The following is a 16038-nucleotide window of genomic DNA, read 5'->3' on the forward strand; positions in this document are numbered from 1 at the left end:
TCAAGTCGAGCTAGGCTAAGCTAAAATGATTTCAACCTTGAATCTTGAAAACCTAGTCCAACCCTTATGTCGAGTTAATCAAAATGACCCATGTTTTTCACGAAAATGTTGGTGTATTTATTCATTACATTAAAAGCTCATATTACATTTTGTACTAAAAGAATACATAAATTAAACTAACTATAGTATTAAAGGGATGGGTTGAATAACTAATGATAGAATGAGACTCTTAATTTCAGGATCTTGACCCGCATGGACATCTCCCTGGTTGTACATGCCCAATGCCATATTTGTTTTGTTTACAACAGTACTTATGAAATACTGAGAGAAAGAAGAATTATGAGCCGCTTCATTCATCTTTTTCCAAGTTTTGTATATCACAGATTTTAAATACTCACAAGCTTTTGCTTCAGATGCTCCATTTTCGTTCATGTAGCATTGAATTGACTTAGGAACATCACCCATCTCCTTTTCATGCTGAAAAAGAAGGATGAAAAACATTATAGAGAGAAGAAAATAGAGTTTTGAAAAGAGCATAATGAGATTAATAGGGTACTTTATATGTTCCAATATCATTAGCCAGGCGAAAAATCATTGCCGAAAATCGAATTATGTCTGGGTACTCTTCCAAGTTTTTCAACTCTTCCATTTTGCATGAATGTGGAAGCAAGAAGTAAGCATGATAAGTAAAGCGGGTACACTCATGGAAACCCAAGCATTCTCTAGGTATTCTTCAAGACTTGGCATATACCGACTATAGTACCACTTTGCTTCAATGAGAAATGATTTACATAGATCTGCCCACTGATAAAACAAGTTTACAACACTCTTGATTAATCAAGAAAAATATTGTATGCGTATAAATTCATACCAAAATAGATAATTAAGAATAACAAAAAAATAATTTATTACCGCTTTCTTTAAACACGGAGTGATATAGTCTCCATTCTTATTTTGGTTTTCGGAAGCAATTTCATTGACAAAGTTATGGAGTGCATGAAAACATGTTTTCATGTAGTCTGGGAGACCATCCATGGCTTTTAGATCCCACCTAGAATCATAAGCAAAACAGAAGTAGGTAGTAATTATTGATGGGAAAAAATTTAGAAATAATTAATATGGCTAAATAAAATTATTATTGAGCAGCACTACGAACCTCTCAATTACTTCTGTGAAAAGCTCTAGTTCTTCCAAGGTACCATACACATCATAAACATCATCAATTACAACAATTAGGGAATTGACCTTTGTCATATTTTTCTAAAGTATTCAAGACCTGGCCGATAATTTACTCCCACAATCCAAAAGTAGTTCTCAGTCAACCTATCTCTATAAAAACTCAAATTTTCTCCAAGACCAACTCTTTTCCACCATCTTGAAAAGGGTAAAACATTTCGAGGGTTAGAATATAAGGCAGTTAATATAAAAAATATGACATGAGGGAAACTATTAAATAGATTATAGATCCTTATCAAATTCAAATTTTCATTTATTTATTATTTCTATAAATTTTAATTTAGAGTTTATATAATTTTGTTTAAGAATTTCTATTTGAAGTGAAGAATTTAGACATTTTTCCTTTTTTCAAAAGTATTTTTTATACTAAATTTATATGTTTGAAGTATTTAATATACTATGTAAGTCTCTTACAAAATTTTAAAAGGACGATGGGTAAAATTTGTATTAGGAGGGTCTTGTGTTACCGTAAATTATTTTGCTTGTATCTTAATTTATTTTCTATTTTCCTGTATGTATTGAGTTGAAATGCCTCTTGTACTTCATTTCAATAGATATTCCATGGCTTATCGAGAAAAAAACCATTAACTAAAGCCTCTTAACAAAATAATTGGTATATATACGTCACCTGGATGTATCCTTGAGTTCTTCTAGATAGGTTGCTTGAGCAATGTTGAAATCCAGTTTAGCTAACTGAAGTAAATCAGGAATCATGTTTTGTTGTTTTTCGTACATATTAATGAACCATTGAGTCTCCCACTTAGGATTCCTCCAATGTAACGGCAACTCCAAGGCATGATTGATTAGAAGTGATATATGGTTGTCGTTGTCCTGGTTCAAATATTCTTCCAGAAATTCGGAGGTAAAATCTATTGCTTCATCTAATATAGTTTCATTTTCCAATGAATTAAATGAGGCTTCATATAATGATAGCATTCCTTCCACATCAAGAGATTGGCCTTTATTGAAATTACCCTTCTCATCTTTAAAGTGAATAAAAATATCTGCAATATTAGCAACAATAATAATAAGAAATCACAAAGATAGACACACCCTTTTATATTACTATAAATTTCTTTAGTTCAATCTCTGAATCGAGTACTAACCTGAAGATATATTATACCCATACTGCCTTAAGAGTCTAAATTTGAGTGCCATGGCATACAAGTTCTTCTCCACATTCAAGGTATTTGTGCTGTGTATATTGTCCAAGAAATTTCTTATTTCATTGTCATAATGATGGTCCACCCCAAGCCTTTGCAACACATCAATAATCTCAAGTTGATCAAGCTCATCTTCAACTTTACAAAGCATCATCCTCACTTTTTCCCTTAGCACTATGACTTGCTCCATGTAATATTTTTCCTGCATTAATTAATTTAACAAGAAGATATTAGACTGAACATTGTAGAGAAGCACTTGTAATATATTGCATAGGGGTTTCAAAATTGACAAACATGAAAAAAAATAAAATAGCTAGGCATACCTTATACTCAGTACTTAATGATTGGGTATATTTATGGCTTAAATACTCTTTTGGTCCTTAAAATTGTAAAGGGAATCAAATCTGATCCCTGTAAAATTTTCACATCAAATTGGGTCCCTAAAATTGTTTTTTTAATCTAATTAAATCCTTTTGCTCAATTTTGACTAGTTAACGGTCCAGTGGAAAGCCTAGTCAGCTAAGGATGGCCACATGAATTTTTTTCACATCAATTTTAGTCCTTTAAAAAATATTTTAATCAATTTTAGTCCTTGTTCTTCCACCTTCTTCCTCTTCCTCCATAACTCAAATCCTTAAATCTAGAAATTCAAAACCCTAAAAAAACTATATGTTCATCACATTCACTTGTTCTTCCTTTTGAATTTATGGGATTTGAGTTATAGAGGAAGAAGATGAAGGTGGAAGAGGAAGAAGATGAAGGTGGAAGAACAGGGACTAAAATTGATTAAAATACTTTTCAAGGGACTAAAATTGATGTGAAAAAGTCCACGTGGCCGTCCTTAGCTGACTAAGCTTGCCACTGGACCGTTGACCGGTCAAAATTGAGCAAAAGGAGTTAATTAGATTAAAAAAACAATTTTTGAGACCCAATTTGATGCTAAAATTTTACAAGGACCAAATTTGATTCCCTTTACAATTTCAAGGATCAAAGCGTTATTTAAGCCTATATTTATAAGTCCAAATTGAAGGTTGGTAATTTGTAGATCGTCGACGATGAATTATTTGACTACTATTATAAACTTTATATGATGACTTGAACTTATTATTGAAGCTCCTGGTTGCTAGGGATGAAGACATTGTTTCACGAGGAAAAGATATTTTAGTAAAGCTGAATGGGAGTGAAGCAATTTTGAGCAGAGCCATTAGAAAATAATCTATATTTTGGACGAAGTTTTCTTCACTCTTTGTGGATTTGTTATGTTATTATGAAACCCATGTGCTGTGGTCTGGTCAATTTGGCTAGCCCGTAATGATTTGGTTTTTAACCAAAAGGAATTTGTTTATGAGCATGTGTGGGACCTGCACTTGTTAAGGGTTATGTCGTGGACAAAAGCATGGTGGAAAGGTTGTCCCTACTCTATTGTTGATTTCTCTTAAAATTTTGAAAACATTAAAACTTTGGGAAAAGTGAGGAAGATAAGAAACTGTGTTTGGTGCCCTCCGGAGGCTAATATTCTCAAATTTAATGTTGATGGTTCTGCTAGAGGATCCCCCGGCATTAGCGGAGCTGGTGGAATTCTGAGAAACGTGGAGGGCGCTGTCTTGGGCTGGTTTTCTAAACCTTTGGGGGTTTCTTGGGCTTATCAAGCTGAAGTAAAAGCCATTCTTTTGGCGCTGATTCTTTCCAAAGAATTTGGGTTCTCTCAAAGTTATGGTTGAAAGTGATTCTACACTTGCGGTGGGTTGGGTCCGTTGCAAATCCAATAGACCTCTAGCGCTTATAAATGATCTGAATGCTATCGATTGGATTATGAAGGAGCTTGCGTGGGAGTGGCTCATACACTTAGAGAAGCAAATGGTGAGGCCGATGAATTAGCAAAGTCAGGGTGCGATAGAATTGAACCAATCTGGGAGAAGCTGAACTGAATTTTCCTTACTCTATGACTATATATATTTTACTGCATGTTTTCTTTACAGCTCCTCTGCCAATGGTAGTGTTTCCCTGCACTGGTATTTGCACATTATGCTGTGATCATGAAGCTGTGTTATTTGCTAGTTCCTACTTGTTGTTATCCTAGGTGATTGGTCTACTGAAGCTTGGCTGATGGCTCGTGGCTTTCTATAATAGAGGGGAATTGTTTGAAGGCTGCTCTCTCTTGAATGCTTTGCCCCCATTATTATTTTCATTTTCTGCCCCTTGTAATGCTTTCTGTTCTGCATCTGCGCTCTTTTTCTTTTTGCTGTCCGTGTAGTCCTTTGTGTGGAACTTTGGTGCTGCATCTTGTACTGTTTCTTTGAGCTACCTTTTTGCTCTTGGTTACCTCTCCTTATCAATAAAGATTTTGCTTTCAAAAAAAAATGAAACCCAAACCAAGGTTATATATGAAGAGGAGTGATAACAAATTAAGCCCTCTTTGGAACATATTCTTCCACAAACTTATGTACGGTTGGTTTGTTTTTAAAAATATAATCACATAAATTGACCATATTAAATAATACTCTTTTGAACATATTTTTGTGTGTATGTCTAACCATTAAATCACAACTAGTGATGGCTCAGACCCATAGGGTACCCGTAAAAAATACCCACTATGGATAGGGTAAAAACCCGCTAGATGGGTATGAGGTTGAGTATGGGTAATTACCCGCAAAAAGTAGTGGGTATAGGTGCGGGTATGGGTACACAATATTATTATTATTATTATTATTATTATTATTATTATTATTATTATTATTATTATTATTATTATTATTATTATTATTATTATTATTATTATTTGGTAACATATGAACAAATTAACTTAAGCTATAGCTTTTAAACTTACTCTTTTTTTAAAAAAATAGGTGAGTATTTAAGGTATTCATAATCGTTGCTAATTTAGTCCCACTTATTTTTAAAATTAGTAAGTTAATAACCTACAATTTTATTTGTTAAGTATTTTGATAATTTTTTGTATTTTTATTAGTGTTTTTTTATTTAAAAAGTTAGTTGTATTTTTGTTTTCTATTAAAAAAATAGTGAAAAATATATTTTGATTAGCTAAATTGTGGGTAATGGGCACGGGTACGGGCATAGTGGTACTCAGAAGATACGGGGACGGGCATTCAAGTTGCTACCCACGCAGGTATGAGGACGGATACATGTAATTTTTTAAAACACGGGTATGAGAATGAATACTATAGTACCCCCATTGCCATCCCTAATCACAACCAAGTTTTTCATTCCAACTTTTCAAAAATGTTTTTCATTCCAAAATAAATACATACACTTACTGTGACCTATTTTATTTCGGTACATGTTGTATGCATGCCAAACTAATTGTCCAAAAAAAAGTTGGACACTCACACGCTACTATGAATTCTTTAAAAACAATCCATTTTGGGCAGAACAATGACTTTTGTTTTAAAATCTACGGCTTAGGCATATTTAGAAATTAGAACTATGAGTTAGGTTTTATGTATATATTTTTCATTTTGCTATTACTTGGAACATCATAATTTATGCGGATATGACAGTAAGCCAGTTACCCTGTAGTAGGTATAGGATATTATAATGTTATTGTATCCTGTTTCTTATTATTTTTATAATTTAAATATTTTAATTTAAATTTAATAATAGATTATTTTTTAAATTAATTAATTTTTATCCTTTATCATTTGCTACGTACCCAGTTAAAATTATTTAACTACTTATATATTATTAATTAAAACTAGAATAGTTTATAAAAGGAATAAATATTTTTTCCCAAAGCAAAAAGATTTATTCATGTCAATTGAAAACTTTGAGGAACAAATTGTCTCAAATACACGAGGCACGCCACATAAGGGTTAAATAAGTTTTTCGTTTATGAACTATCGCGAGAATTTGATTTTCGTCCTTGAATTAAAATTTTGATGGTTTCCATCCCTTAACTTGATAAACCGTTTGATTTTCGTCCTTTGACTAGTCTGACTAATGACATGGAATGCCAACGTGTAGGTTTTGTAAGTTTTTACTGAGGTGGAATTTTTTTATTCTTTGAAATGCTTACTTATGTGGAATTTCAGAGGGACCAAAATCAAAAGAAGTTAATTTTTCATCATCTCCTATTATCTTCATATCCTGATCATTTTTGTCTTTCATGATCTTCAACACTTAATTTTTTTTAACAAAGAAACTATTAGAATTCAGAAAGATTGAAACTTCAATCACTGTGGTAGTTTCCCATATCGAAAAATTGCAAACTTGGACACCATTACGCAAATGCAACACCTCAAGCGCAAAACAAAACTCTGTGTTGCCTTGCAATGCTTTTCTCATGTGTTCGCCTTGTCGCGCAATGCTTTTCTCCCGTGATGGCCTAGCCGCGCAAAGCTTTTCTCTCATGTTAGCCTTGTCACGCGATGCTTTTCTCTCGTGCTGGCCAAGTCACGCAGTGCGTTTCTTCCGTGTTGGCCTTGTCATGCGATGCTTTTCTCTCGTGTTGGTCTTGCCGCGTGATGACACATTTTTTGCAGGTCTTGCCGCATGAGACATATTCGGCGCTGGCCTAGCCTTGCGACGATTTATTTCGCCTTATGACTTGCCCGTGCTGGCTCTGGTGCGTGATGAATTAAAACAAAAAGGTACCTAGTCCTTATACATTTCACTTAACAAAAAGTTGTCTTAGCAAGATATAGGCACCAAGTTTTTAAGCAACCAAACAATAAAGGGCGTAAAGGCAGTTAGTCATCCTCCTCGATCTAGAGCATCATCCTTGAGCACACTACATGGTTTGAAACTCTCAAAGCTCATTGGACAACAAGACCGAAGAAATAATGTACCGGTAAAGTCTTCGAGAGCACAAATCCATGAAGTCAAGGCCCTGAAATGAATGGCCGACTTAAAGCAGCACGCGCACATTTCTAAATGCTATTGCGCCTAGTTCCTAGTCACAAGCCTTTGGGGCAAGCGTTTCTCCAATCCAAATGAGCAACCCAAGAATCAATTAAGCCGGCCCAGAAGAAAGACAACCAAGCATGAAGTGGTGTCTAGATTCATGCCCCTTAAACCTCAAGGCTAGTCAAAGGAATTAGTTATTATTCCCCTTAATGAAACGGTGTCTAGATTCATGCCCCTTAATCCCCTTTCGTCATTCATGTAACTTAGTCAACTTAGTAAGTCGTCTAGGTTCAATATCTATAACTAGGATTTTGGGGAGGACTCACCATCTATATATATAATGGGGGTCCTCAATGCTCATTGAAGTCTGACTCTTTTTTCACTCAATACATATCATCACGTTTATGTTCTTAATTGGCCAGATCCCTAAAGGTTGATTCTGGAACATAAACTATCAACAATTCATCTTTTTAAGACGTCCTTCCAGTACAAATCTAGTCAAATTAGTGTTAAATCGACAATCCCTATGGATAGAATCTTTTACTACTACATAGATATTTCATACAGTTGCAAAATGTCTAACATCAGTGCATTTTTTAGGTAAGCCAAATATGTATAAATATGCACAAGAAGTGCTATAAGGTAAAATTAAAGACACAAGAGAAAGGGAAGGAGAAAAGAAAGAGGCAGAACAAATGAGAAACGTGCCCAGAGGAAAAAACAGAAAAAACAGGGGATGAGGCAAAAACAGTGCATGATCTGACTAGAGTATTAACCAGGGGCGGACCCACGTTGAGTTCAGGGGGTTCAGTTGAACCCCCTGAAAAAAAAAATTCCTACATACCCCCCTATAGTAATTTTTTTTTGAACCCCCTGAAATTAAAAAATTGCACCTAGATCCCAGCAGCCTCACTCTCTCTCACGCACTCATTCAGCCATTCTCACTCTCAGACCTCAGTCTCTCTCTACTCACGAACGATTCTTCTCCTTCTCAGCTTCTCTTGACCACCACCTCCACCGATCCAGCCGACGCACCACCTCCGGTCCTCCACCGATCCAGCCGACGCACTCACGCACCACAATCCTTCTCTCAGTTCTCTGCTCAGTGCTCACTACCTCTCTCTCTCTCTCTCACGAGTGACGAGTCACGACTGGTTCTTCTTCTTCCTCACTCAAGCACCACGCGGCCACGCCACCACAGCACCGCCGGCGGCCGGCGCACGCCACCACCCACTCTCTCTCTCTCTGTTGAAGCTTGAAGCCTTGAAGGTTGGTTGGAATTGAAAACCCCCAAATTGAAAAACCCCAAATTGAAAACCCTAACTTCTATTATTTTGATTTGCTTTCCCTTTTGCTGAGTTTGAAAGTAGTGTATGTTGTCAATTGTTGAATTTGCTGAAATCAATTTGTCAATTGTTGGCTGGAATGTTGAATTTGTCAAAAGGAGCACTACCAGTACCAGGTCCAGGAGCTTTAGGATGTTGAATGTTGAATTGTTGGCTGGGATATTGGGATGATTGTTGGCTGGAATGTTGAATTTGTTTTTTTTTTGCAGGCTCAACAAACTTGTAGATTTTACACAAACCAAACCAAAACGTTTGTCTGTTCGTCAAGAATTGATTATTAAAACAAAGTCTGAATCTTATGTCCTCTATACAACCTTATGTAAAAACCTTCCCACTTACAGATCCTATATAACGCACTTCTATTCTTTTTGGCTTCAATAAAATCTGAGAGCAAGGCATAACAAGACATCCTAGATTTCAATCTCTTCCTCTGTGTTTGCCAACCTCTATGTTTCAGATAGATGCCAGGCAGCAATTAAGGGGTTTTCTGCTCTCTTTGAAGCTGAGCCTCTAGGCAGCAATTAAGGACTTCCAACATGGAATGTTGAATTTGTCAATTGTTGAATGTTGAATTGTTGGCTGGGATATTGGGATGATTAGATGATATATTGATAATTTGATATTGTATTTTACATACACTAGTTTGCTTAAAATGGGAGTAATTGGTTTGAGAGTAATTGGTTTGATTTACATGAGAGTAATTGGTTTGATTTAAATGGTTTGATTTAGTAATTGGTTTGAGATTGGAATTTGAATGGAAATGTTTTCAAATTGCTCAAGTTTGTCATGAATGAATCTAATGAAGGTCATGGATAAATTTTTAATAAAGAGAGCAAGGTCATCAAGTGAGCAATGTGGATCAAGCTCATCACAACAACAAGTTCCTCCTATTGAAGTAAATCTAAATGAGTTGCCATCGGATCCTGGATTGCGACCCAGAATTACAACATATCATCCTAATGATCAAGGTGTTAACATATTACAGTTGTTTTTAATCATATTTCTATCGATGTGCTCATTTGAAAAATTTGAACCCCCTGACCCCGGGGTCCTGGATCCGCCACTGGTATTAACTATTTCTTTGTGTACGTAAGAGGAATGGGTTTAATAACTAATGATAGTATACGACTCTTAATTTCAGGATCTTGAATGGTATGGCCATCTCCCCGCTGGTACATGCACAATGCCATATTTGTAAGGTTTACAGTTGTACTTATGAAACATTGAGAGAAAGAACAATTATAAGTCGCTTCATTCATCTTCTTCCATGTTTTATACATCACTGACTTTAAATACTCACGAGCTTCTACTTCAGAAGCTCCACTTTCATTCATGTAGCATTGAATTGACTTAGCAACATCACCCATCTCATTTTCACGCTAAAAATGGTAGTGGAAAAATATTAGTAAGAAGAAAATTAATAGTTTTGCAATGAACAAGAATGAGATTGGTAGGAGACGTACCTTGTATGTTCCAAGATCATTAGCAAGGCGTGAGATCATTGCTGAAAATTGAATTATGTCCGAGTATTTTTCCATGTTATTCAACTCTTCCATATTGATTGAATGTGGAATCAAGAAGTAAGTATGAATAAGTTGAAGAGGTGTACTGATGGAAATCCAAGCATTTCCTAGGTATTCTTCAAGGCTTGGCATATATTCACTATAGTACCACTTTGCTTCAATGAAATATGATTTACATAGATCTGCCCACTAATAAAAGGAGCGGAAATACTCTTATTAGTTAAGCATAATTATTTTATACGTACAAATTCTAATAAAAAGATGTATATATAAGAGGAATCAGATAATATAGCAAATAATTATTTACCGTTTTAATTAGGTATGCGGTGATATTGTACCCATTCTTCTCTTGGTTTTCACAAGCAATTTCATTGACGATGTTATTGAGTGCTTGAAAGCATGTTTTCATATAGTTTGGGAGACTATCCATAGCATTTAAATCCCAACTAGAATCACAAGAAAAATATGAATAATATTTATCAAAGGAGAAAAATTAAAATTAAAATGGGTAAAGAAAATCATTGTTGAGCAATGCTAACCTTCCAATTACTTCTGTGAAAAGCTTTAGTTCTTCAAAGGTACCGTACACATCATAAATATCATCAATTATAGTAATTAGGGAATTGATCTTAGTCATACTTTTTCTGTAATATTCAAGGTCGGGATGAGAATTTGCTCCCACGGTCCAAACATAGTTTTCGACCAACCTATCTCTAGCAAAACTACACTTTTCACCAAGGCCAACTCTTTTCCACCATCTTGAAAAAAGGAAAAAAGTTATGAGCTTTAGTATAAGGAAGCGACAGTAGTACCCCTAAATTAAAAGTGCTCTAGAAATGTCTGCAATCGATGCACATATATGAAGTAGCTACTGAAAAATAAAAACCTTAAATTTCACATATTTTCAATGATTCAGACAAGAGGAGCTATTAAACAGTTTATAAAGAGTACTATCATCAGTTTTAAAAAAAAAACTAACAACACTCATTTTAACAACGTTCTTTCATTTATCGGTTGAAAATTGAATTCCACCATGTGATTCCTACAAAGTTAGGTGGGACGCACCTAATTTAGTAGATTTCTCATAAACTCAACCAATAAATGAGAGGGTTAGAATGTGAGTTTTAATAGCAATTTTTCAACATATATATATGATTCAACTTTCTTACTAGTAATTAATGTGAAAAAAAGTTTTTTATTATGAATTTTTAGCTCATATTTCTAGAAGTTTAATTCTTTTTTTAAAACAAAGAAGTAGTTTTTTTTTCGTTTCTTTAAGCAGCTTTGTACCAAAAAAATAAAGGGATAAGACTTTCTTCCCAATCAAACAAAAATAAAAAGGGGATAAAACTTGAGAACAAACTCTCAAATGAGCATGAATTTAACAGATTCCTTGTTTTTAAAAGTAATTTTTTATTAAAGCAGTATGTTTGAAACATTTAAAATATTTACACAAGTTTCTCTGAAAAAGTTAAAATTTTATAAAACTGTTTTAATATTCTTAAAATGTTAAAAATAATCTCTTCTAGAAAAATGAACAAGTTTATATCTATTGGCACCCAAAATGTGTAACGGCTATAAGACAATCGAAACGTTTCACGTGCTGGTGTTGCAAAAGAGCCATGCACAAAGGGTTTCATCCGAAGGAAGCAAAAGCTTCTATGTGCCCCAAAGGGCTATCAAAGGACAAGCAATGGCCGATTTCTTGCCGAACATCCCATTGTCGATCCTTAGGCACAAGTCACTACACCATTCTTTGCTTTTAGCAACAAGGGTATATACAACAAGCAAAAAGTGTTGCTAAAAGTATATACAACAAGCAAAAACCGTTGCTAAAAGTGTCTCAAGAATTAGTTTGTGCATGTTGCCATAAATGGTTCGTTTTAGGCAACACATTTTATAACAACACTAAATAAGTGTTCTCTATATAATAATAGGGAACTTATTACGTGATAATTGTTGCATTTTCTCTACAATAGGTTACATTTTCTCACAGTGTTACTAGAGAACACAAAAAATTGTCCCTAAAAGGAATAGGTAACGCCAGAACATGAGACAACTAAAAAGTGTTGCGTGAAATTGTAAAATATAAAAGCTGTTACCTTTTGTGTTTATGGCTACACTTTCAACGGGTTAATGGTAAAATTATTTCATGAGTTTGTAAACGAGTTTGATTTTAGTCCCTCTGACAAAAAATGATGTTTAGTCCCTCTCCCTTACAAACTCAGAGACTAATTTGACCATTAATCCCTTTTCAACTGTTCCCAAAAACAATAAATGTTGTAGTGGGTCGAGGCAATCGTGGACTTGCCACCGGTTACTAAAATCAACTATTGTGCCAGGACGAATGTCAAAAGGGTATAATTGGAATGCCCGCGCGCAACTTCTCTCGAGAATCTTGGAAGTCCCTAGTTAAGACGACAACTGTATCAACTAGTTGATGATGGGGAAGGCATGACACGAGAAGCTATTGAAGCAGGCACCCCTTGTACCAAGCCAAATTGACGTGCAAAGCATTGCGGGAAGCGGCTAGGGTCGACTCGATTGAGCACAAACAGCTTCTGGGCCACTAAGAACAATGAAATATTAGTGGTCGATGTGGGGATAGAAACAAGATGGTCCCCATAGATGGGAGTATGGTCATGAACTTGTAACTGTGCTGACGTGGTCGCTCGCATTTCTACGTATTAATTAATGATAATTTATTAATTAATTAAAGTAATTAAGTTATTAAATAGAGAAATAATATGTATTTATTCATAAGAAATATTATTAAAAATAATTAGTATCAATTAATTCATGAATATAATTAGTGTATTTTGATTCGTTTAAAAGAGGTTTTAGTTGGAGAAGTTGTGTTTCATTTTTTGGAATATCTTGTTGTTTTTTAGATGATCTATCATGTACAACGTCCATCCATAAACTATGTTTTTTCTCCAGACATTTAATATATATATATTTTTCTTATGTGGTAAAATTAATTTATAAAAAAACTTTTTTAACTTGTAAATCAAATTTTTCTTATTCCATGCATAATTGACAAAGCCTAATCTTAATTAATGATTTCAAAAAAGTCATACTAAAAGAAACACACATAATTAATGTGTGTAAAAGAAAAATGATATCATCACTTTATACCATTCAAGAATTATGACTTGAGGTGGATTTAATTTTAACCAAGAAACTATAAGTAAAGCGTTTTTTTTTTTGTTAAGCTAAAGAGATCATTGAAAAGCACAAGCGTCTCAGAATAAAATAATTTAGACTCACCTGGATGATTCCTTGAGTTCTTCTAGATAGATGGCTTGAGCAATGTTGAAATTAAGTTTAGCTAGCTGAAGCAAAGTAGGAATCATGTTTTCCTTTCTTTCATATACATTAATGAACCACTGAGTCTCCCATCTAGGATTCCTCCAATGTAATGGTAGCTCCAAAGCATGATTGATTAAAAGTGATGTGTAGTTGTTACCTTTTTCCTCGGTCCAATATTCTTTCAGAAATTTTGAGGTAAAATCTTTTGCTTCATCTAATATAGTTTCATCTTCAAATGAATGGAATGATGCTTCATATAATGATAACATTCCCTTCACATCAAGAGTATGGTCTTTCTTTAAGTTACCTTTATCATCCTTAAAGCGAATAAAAACATCTATAACAACAAACACACTAATAAACACACCATTATATATATATATATATATATATATATATAAAAGTTTAATCTTAGAATGAGTACAAACCTGAAGATATATTATAACCATGCTGCCTTAAGAGTCTAAATTTGAGTGTCGTAGCATATAAATCATTTTCCTCATTCAAGGTGTTCATTTTGAAAATATCATCCAAGAACTTTCTTATTTCATGGTCATAATGATAATCCACTCCAAGTCGTTGCAAGGCATCAGTAAACTCAAGTTGATCAAGCTCACTTTCCACTTTGCAAAGCAACATCCTTACTTCTTCCCTTAGCACTCTTACTCGCTGTGTGTAGATTTCTTCCTGCAATAAGTACATATTAGCCTAAATATGGCAGACAAGTACTACTTGTACCTAGTTAGATGGAGGTTTGTTGAAATTTTACACAGATGAAACAAAAACAAAAAAAAAAATTACCTTATACTCTGTATTTAATGATTGGATATAATCAAAAGTCCAAATTGATGGTTGGTAATTTGCTGATCGACGAAAAATTGTTTGACTGTGAACATTATATGATGCCTTGCATTGAGTTGCCCAAGAGACCTTGGCGCTTCTCATGACTTGAGATGAAGTCTTTCTTTCCCGTGGAAAAGTGATTTTAGTTAAGCTAAGTGGGAATGTTGCAAGTTTTTGCTGAGCCATATTAGTTTTCTTCGCTTTCTATGCTAATATCAAAACCAAATCAAACCTATATAAATAGGATGTGCACGAGGATAAATATGAGTGATAGTAATTAATACATTGAACATACTTTTCCACATAAATTGTCTAATTTTAATATTTTTTGTTTAACTTGAGTTTTTATCACCATCAAAGCACCGACAAGTTTTACATTACCAATAAAGAATATGTTTGCGTGGGATCTCCACTCATTTGGGTGTGTGGTAGATAAGGTGAAGTGCTATCTCTGTCTGAACTGTTTCACGCATTTGGTGTTCCCTACTTTGAAAGTGATAGAATAGAAATGTGTTAATTGCTCCATATTTAATTCCCTGTAATTACTCTCAGAGGCGGTGGTGGATGCACCGCCTGGCCAAAAAAACATTTTTTTTCTTTGGCCCAGATCATATTTTGGGCCCAAAAAAAAAGGAAAAAGGGCAAAATGTAAAGCTAAGGGATGGGATTCCCCTGTTTTTGGCTTCTTCTGGCTTTGATAGTTAAGTGCTAGTCTCTTGTTCAATTATTGTTGCCTCACGTGGTTTACCTGCCCAAGCTTCTTTGCTTTTATTATTTGTGTGGCAGTTAGCTTTTCCCGTGTTCAAGGCTACTTTGTTTCCCTTTGGTGTTATTTGTTCCTTTCTGTTTCTCTTTGGGTGGTGTTCTGGGCTTCCTTTTGTTCAGAACCCATGCCAGCTCTTGTTGTTTCCCCTTTGGGATGGGCCCTGGCCCGTTATCAATGAAATGCGAACTTTAGACCAAAAAAAAAAGCTAAGGGAAAAATTCAGGGACTTCTTACTAAAATTTTTTTTCTTAATGAATTGTGACTTTGTCTCTGTCCTCTGACTCTGATTCTCTGTGAATTGATTGTGCCAGTGGTCGCCGTAGGAAGCGGTCGTAGGCGAGGTGCTTGGTCTTGGAGGAGTGGACACGGTTGGCAAAGATGATGTCGTTTTCGGTGAATATGGGCAAGATTTATGAGATAGGGCGTGGATAAAGCAGTGTTTTAAAACTCGGCTCGGTCATCGACTCGGTCGGGGTACTGAGTCACTGAGTCACTGGTCGGACCGGTGGGTCACTGGTTCGATTGCTCGACTCGGTGTATATTAAAAAATTATAAAAAATGTCCAATGCAATATAAAGTTAATATATAAATTCTAAAATGCGTCTCCAATCAATAACAGTCAGATGGTGCACTGGTAAGTTACTCTCCATATATCCTATGTGACCTGTCTTCGAACCCTCCTGGCTGTACTTTTAAACACAATATCACGTTTTTTGTTCAACTTTATCCAAAATGTTTCCAACTGGATCAAAAAAGACGATTTAAAAGGCCCAATTTGTTAAATAGTTAATAGACAACCGAAAAATGGGCTTGTATATATGGCCCATCATCAACAAATTAATAAAAAAAAAACATGAAATTCGTTCAAAAAAAAAACATGAAATGGGTGACTCACCGGTTTAATAAAAAACCGGCCGAGTCACCGGTTTAATCATTAAACCGGCCAGTTCAAACCGGTTCCAGCTGAGTGGTATGCACAACCGATC

At 34.8% G+C, this 16038-nt stretch overlaps 2 protein-coding genes and 2 long non-coding RNA genes across 4 annotated transcripts; 2 read left to right on the top strand and 2 right to left on the bottom strand.

Moving 5' to 3' along the window:
- Window positions 1-106: 106 nt before the first annotated feature.
- On the bottom strand, window positions 107-3527 carry LOC130742362 (myrcene synthase, chloroplastic-like). The gene is given in 9 exon segments (XM_057594466.1): window positions 107-477; window positions 557-684; window positions 687-804; window positions 913-1051; window positions 1157-1253; window positions 1256-1374; window positions 1865-2240; window positions 2343-2601; window positions 2723-3527. Coding segments are annotated over 8 exon segments (1521 nt in total). The 5' UTR covers window positions 2590-2601; window positions 2723-3527; the 3' UTR covers window positions 107-180.
- Window positions 1965-4765, top strand: LOC130742364 (uncharacterized). Its single transcript, XR_009021128.1, has 2 exons — window positions 1965-2098; window positions 3527-4765. It is a non-coding gene; the product is annotated as an uncharacterized LOC130742364 (long non-coding RNA).
- Window positions 4766-7929: 3164 nt separating this feature from the next.
- Window positions 7930-9261, top strand: LOC130749681 (uncharacterized). The gene is made up of 2 exons (XR_009023018.1): window positions 7930-8531; window positions 8818-9261. It is a non-coding gene; the product is annotated as an uncharacterized LOC130749681 (long non-coding RNA).
- Window positions 9262-9405: 144 nt separating this feature from the next.
- LOC130749679 (terpene synthase 10-like) lies at window positions 9406-14742 on the bottom strand. Its single transcript, XM_057603052.1, has 7 exons — window positions 14245-14742; window positions 13872-14130; window positions 13402-13780; window positions 10671-10889; window positions 10439-10577; window positions 10072-10320; window positions 9406-9987 (listed from the first exon to the last, which is right to left on the bottom strand). Exons 1-7 carry the CDS (start codon window positions 14470-14472, stop codon window positions 9682-9684), a joined length of 1779 nt encoding a protein of 592 aa, XP_057459035.1. The 5' UTR covers window positions 14473-14742; the 3' UTR covers window positions 9406-9681.
- Window positions 14743-16038: the final 1296 nt, after the last annotated feature.

Source organism: Lotus japonicus, chromosome 3, assembly GCF_012489685.1.
Source record: "Lotus japonicus ecotype B-129 chromosome 3, LjGifu_v1.2".
Lineage (NCBI taxonomy): Eukaryota > Viridiplantae > Streptophyta > Magnoliopsida > Fabales > Fabaceae > Lotus > Lotus japonicus.

Bases quoted from the DNA above. Each gene is read 5' to 3' on its own strand.
- LOC130749679 (XM_057603052.1), bottom strand. From the start codon at position 14,472: ATGGCTCAGCAAAAACTTGCAACATTCCCACTTAGCTTAACTAAAATC. The intron at 13,781-13,871 runs GTTTGTACTCAT...TTGTTGTTATAG, and splicing joins TGGTTATAATATATCTTCAG to ATGTTTTTATTCGCTTTAAG. The intron at 10,578-10,670 runs GTTAGCATTGCT...TTGTGATTCTAG, and splicing joins TTCACAGAAGTAATTGGAAG to TTGGGATTTAAATGCTATGG.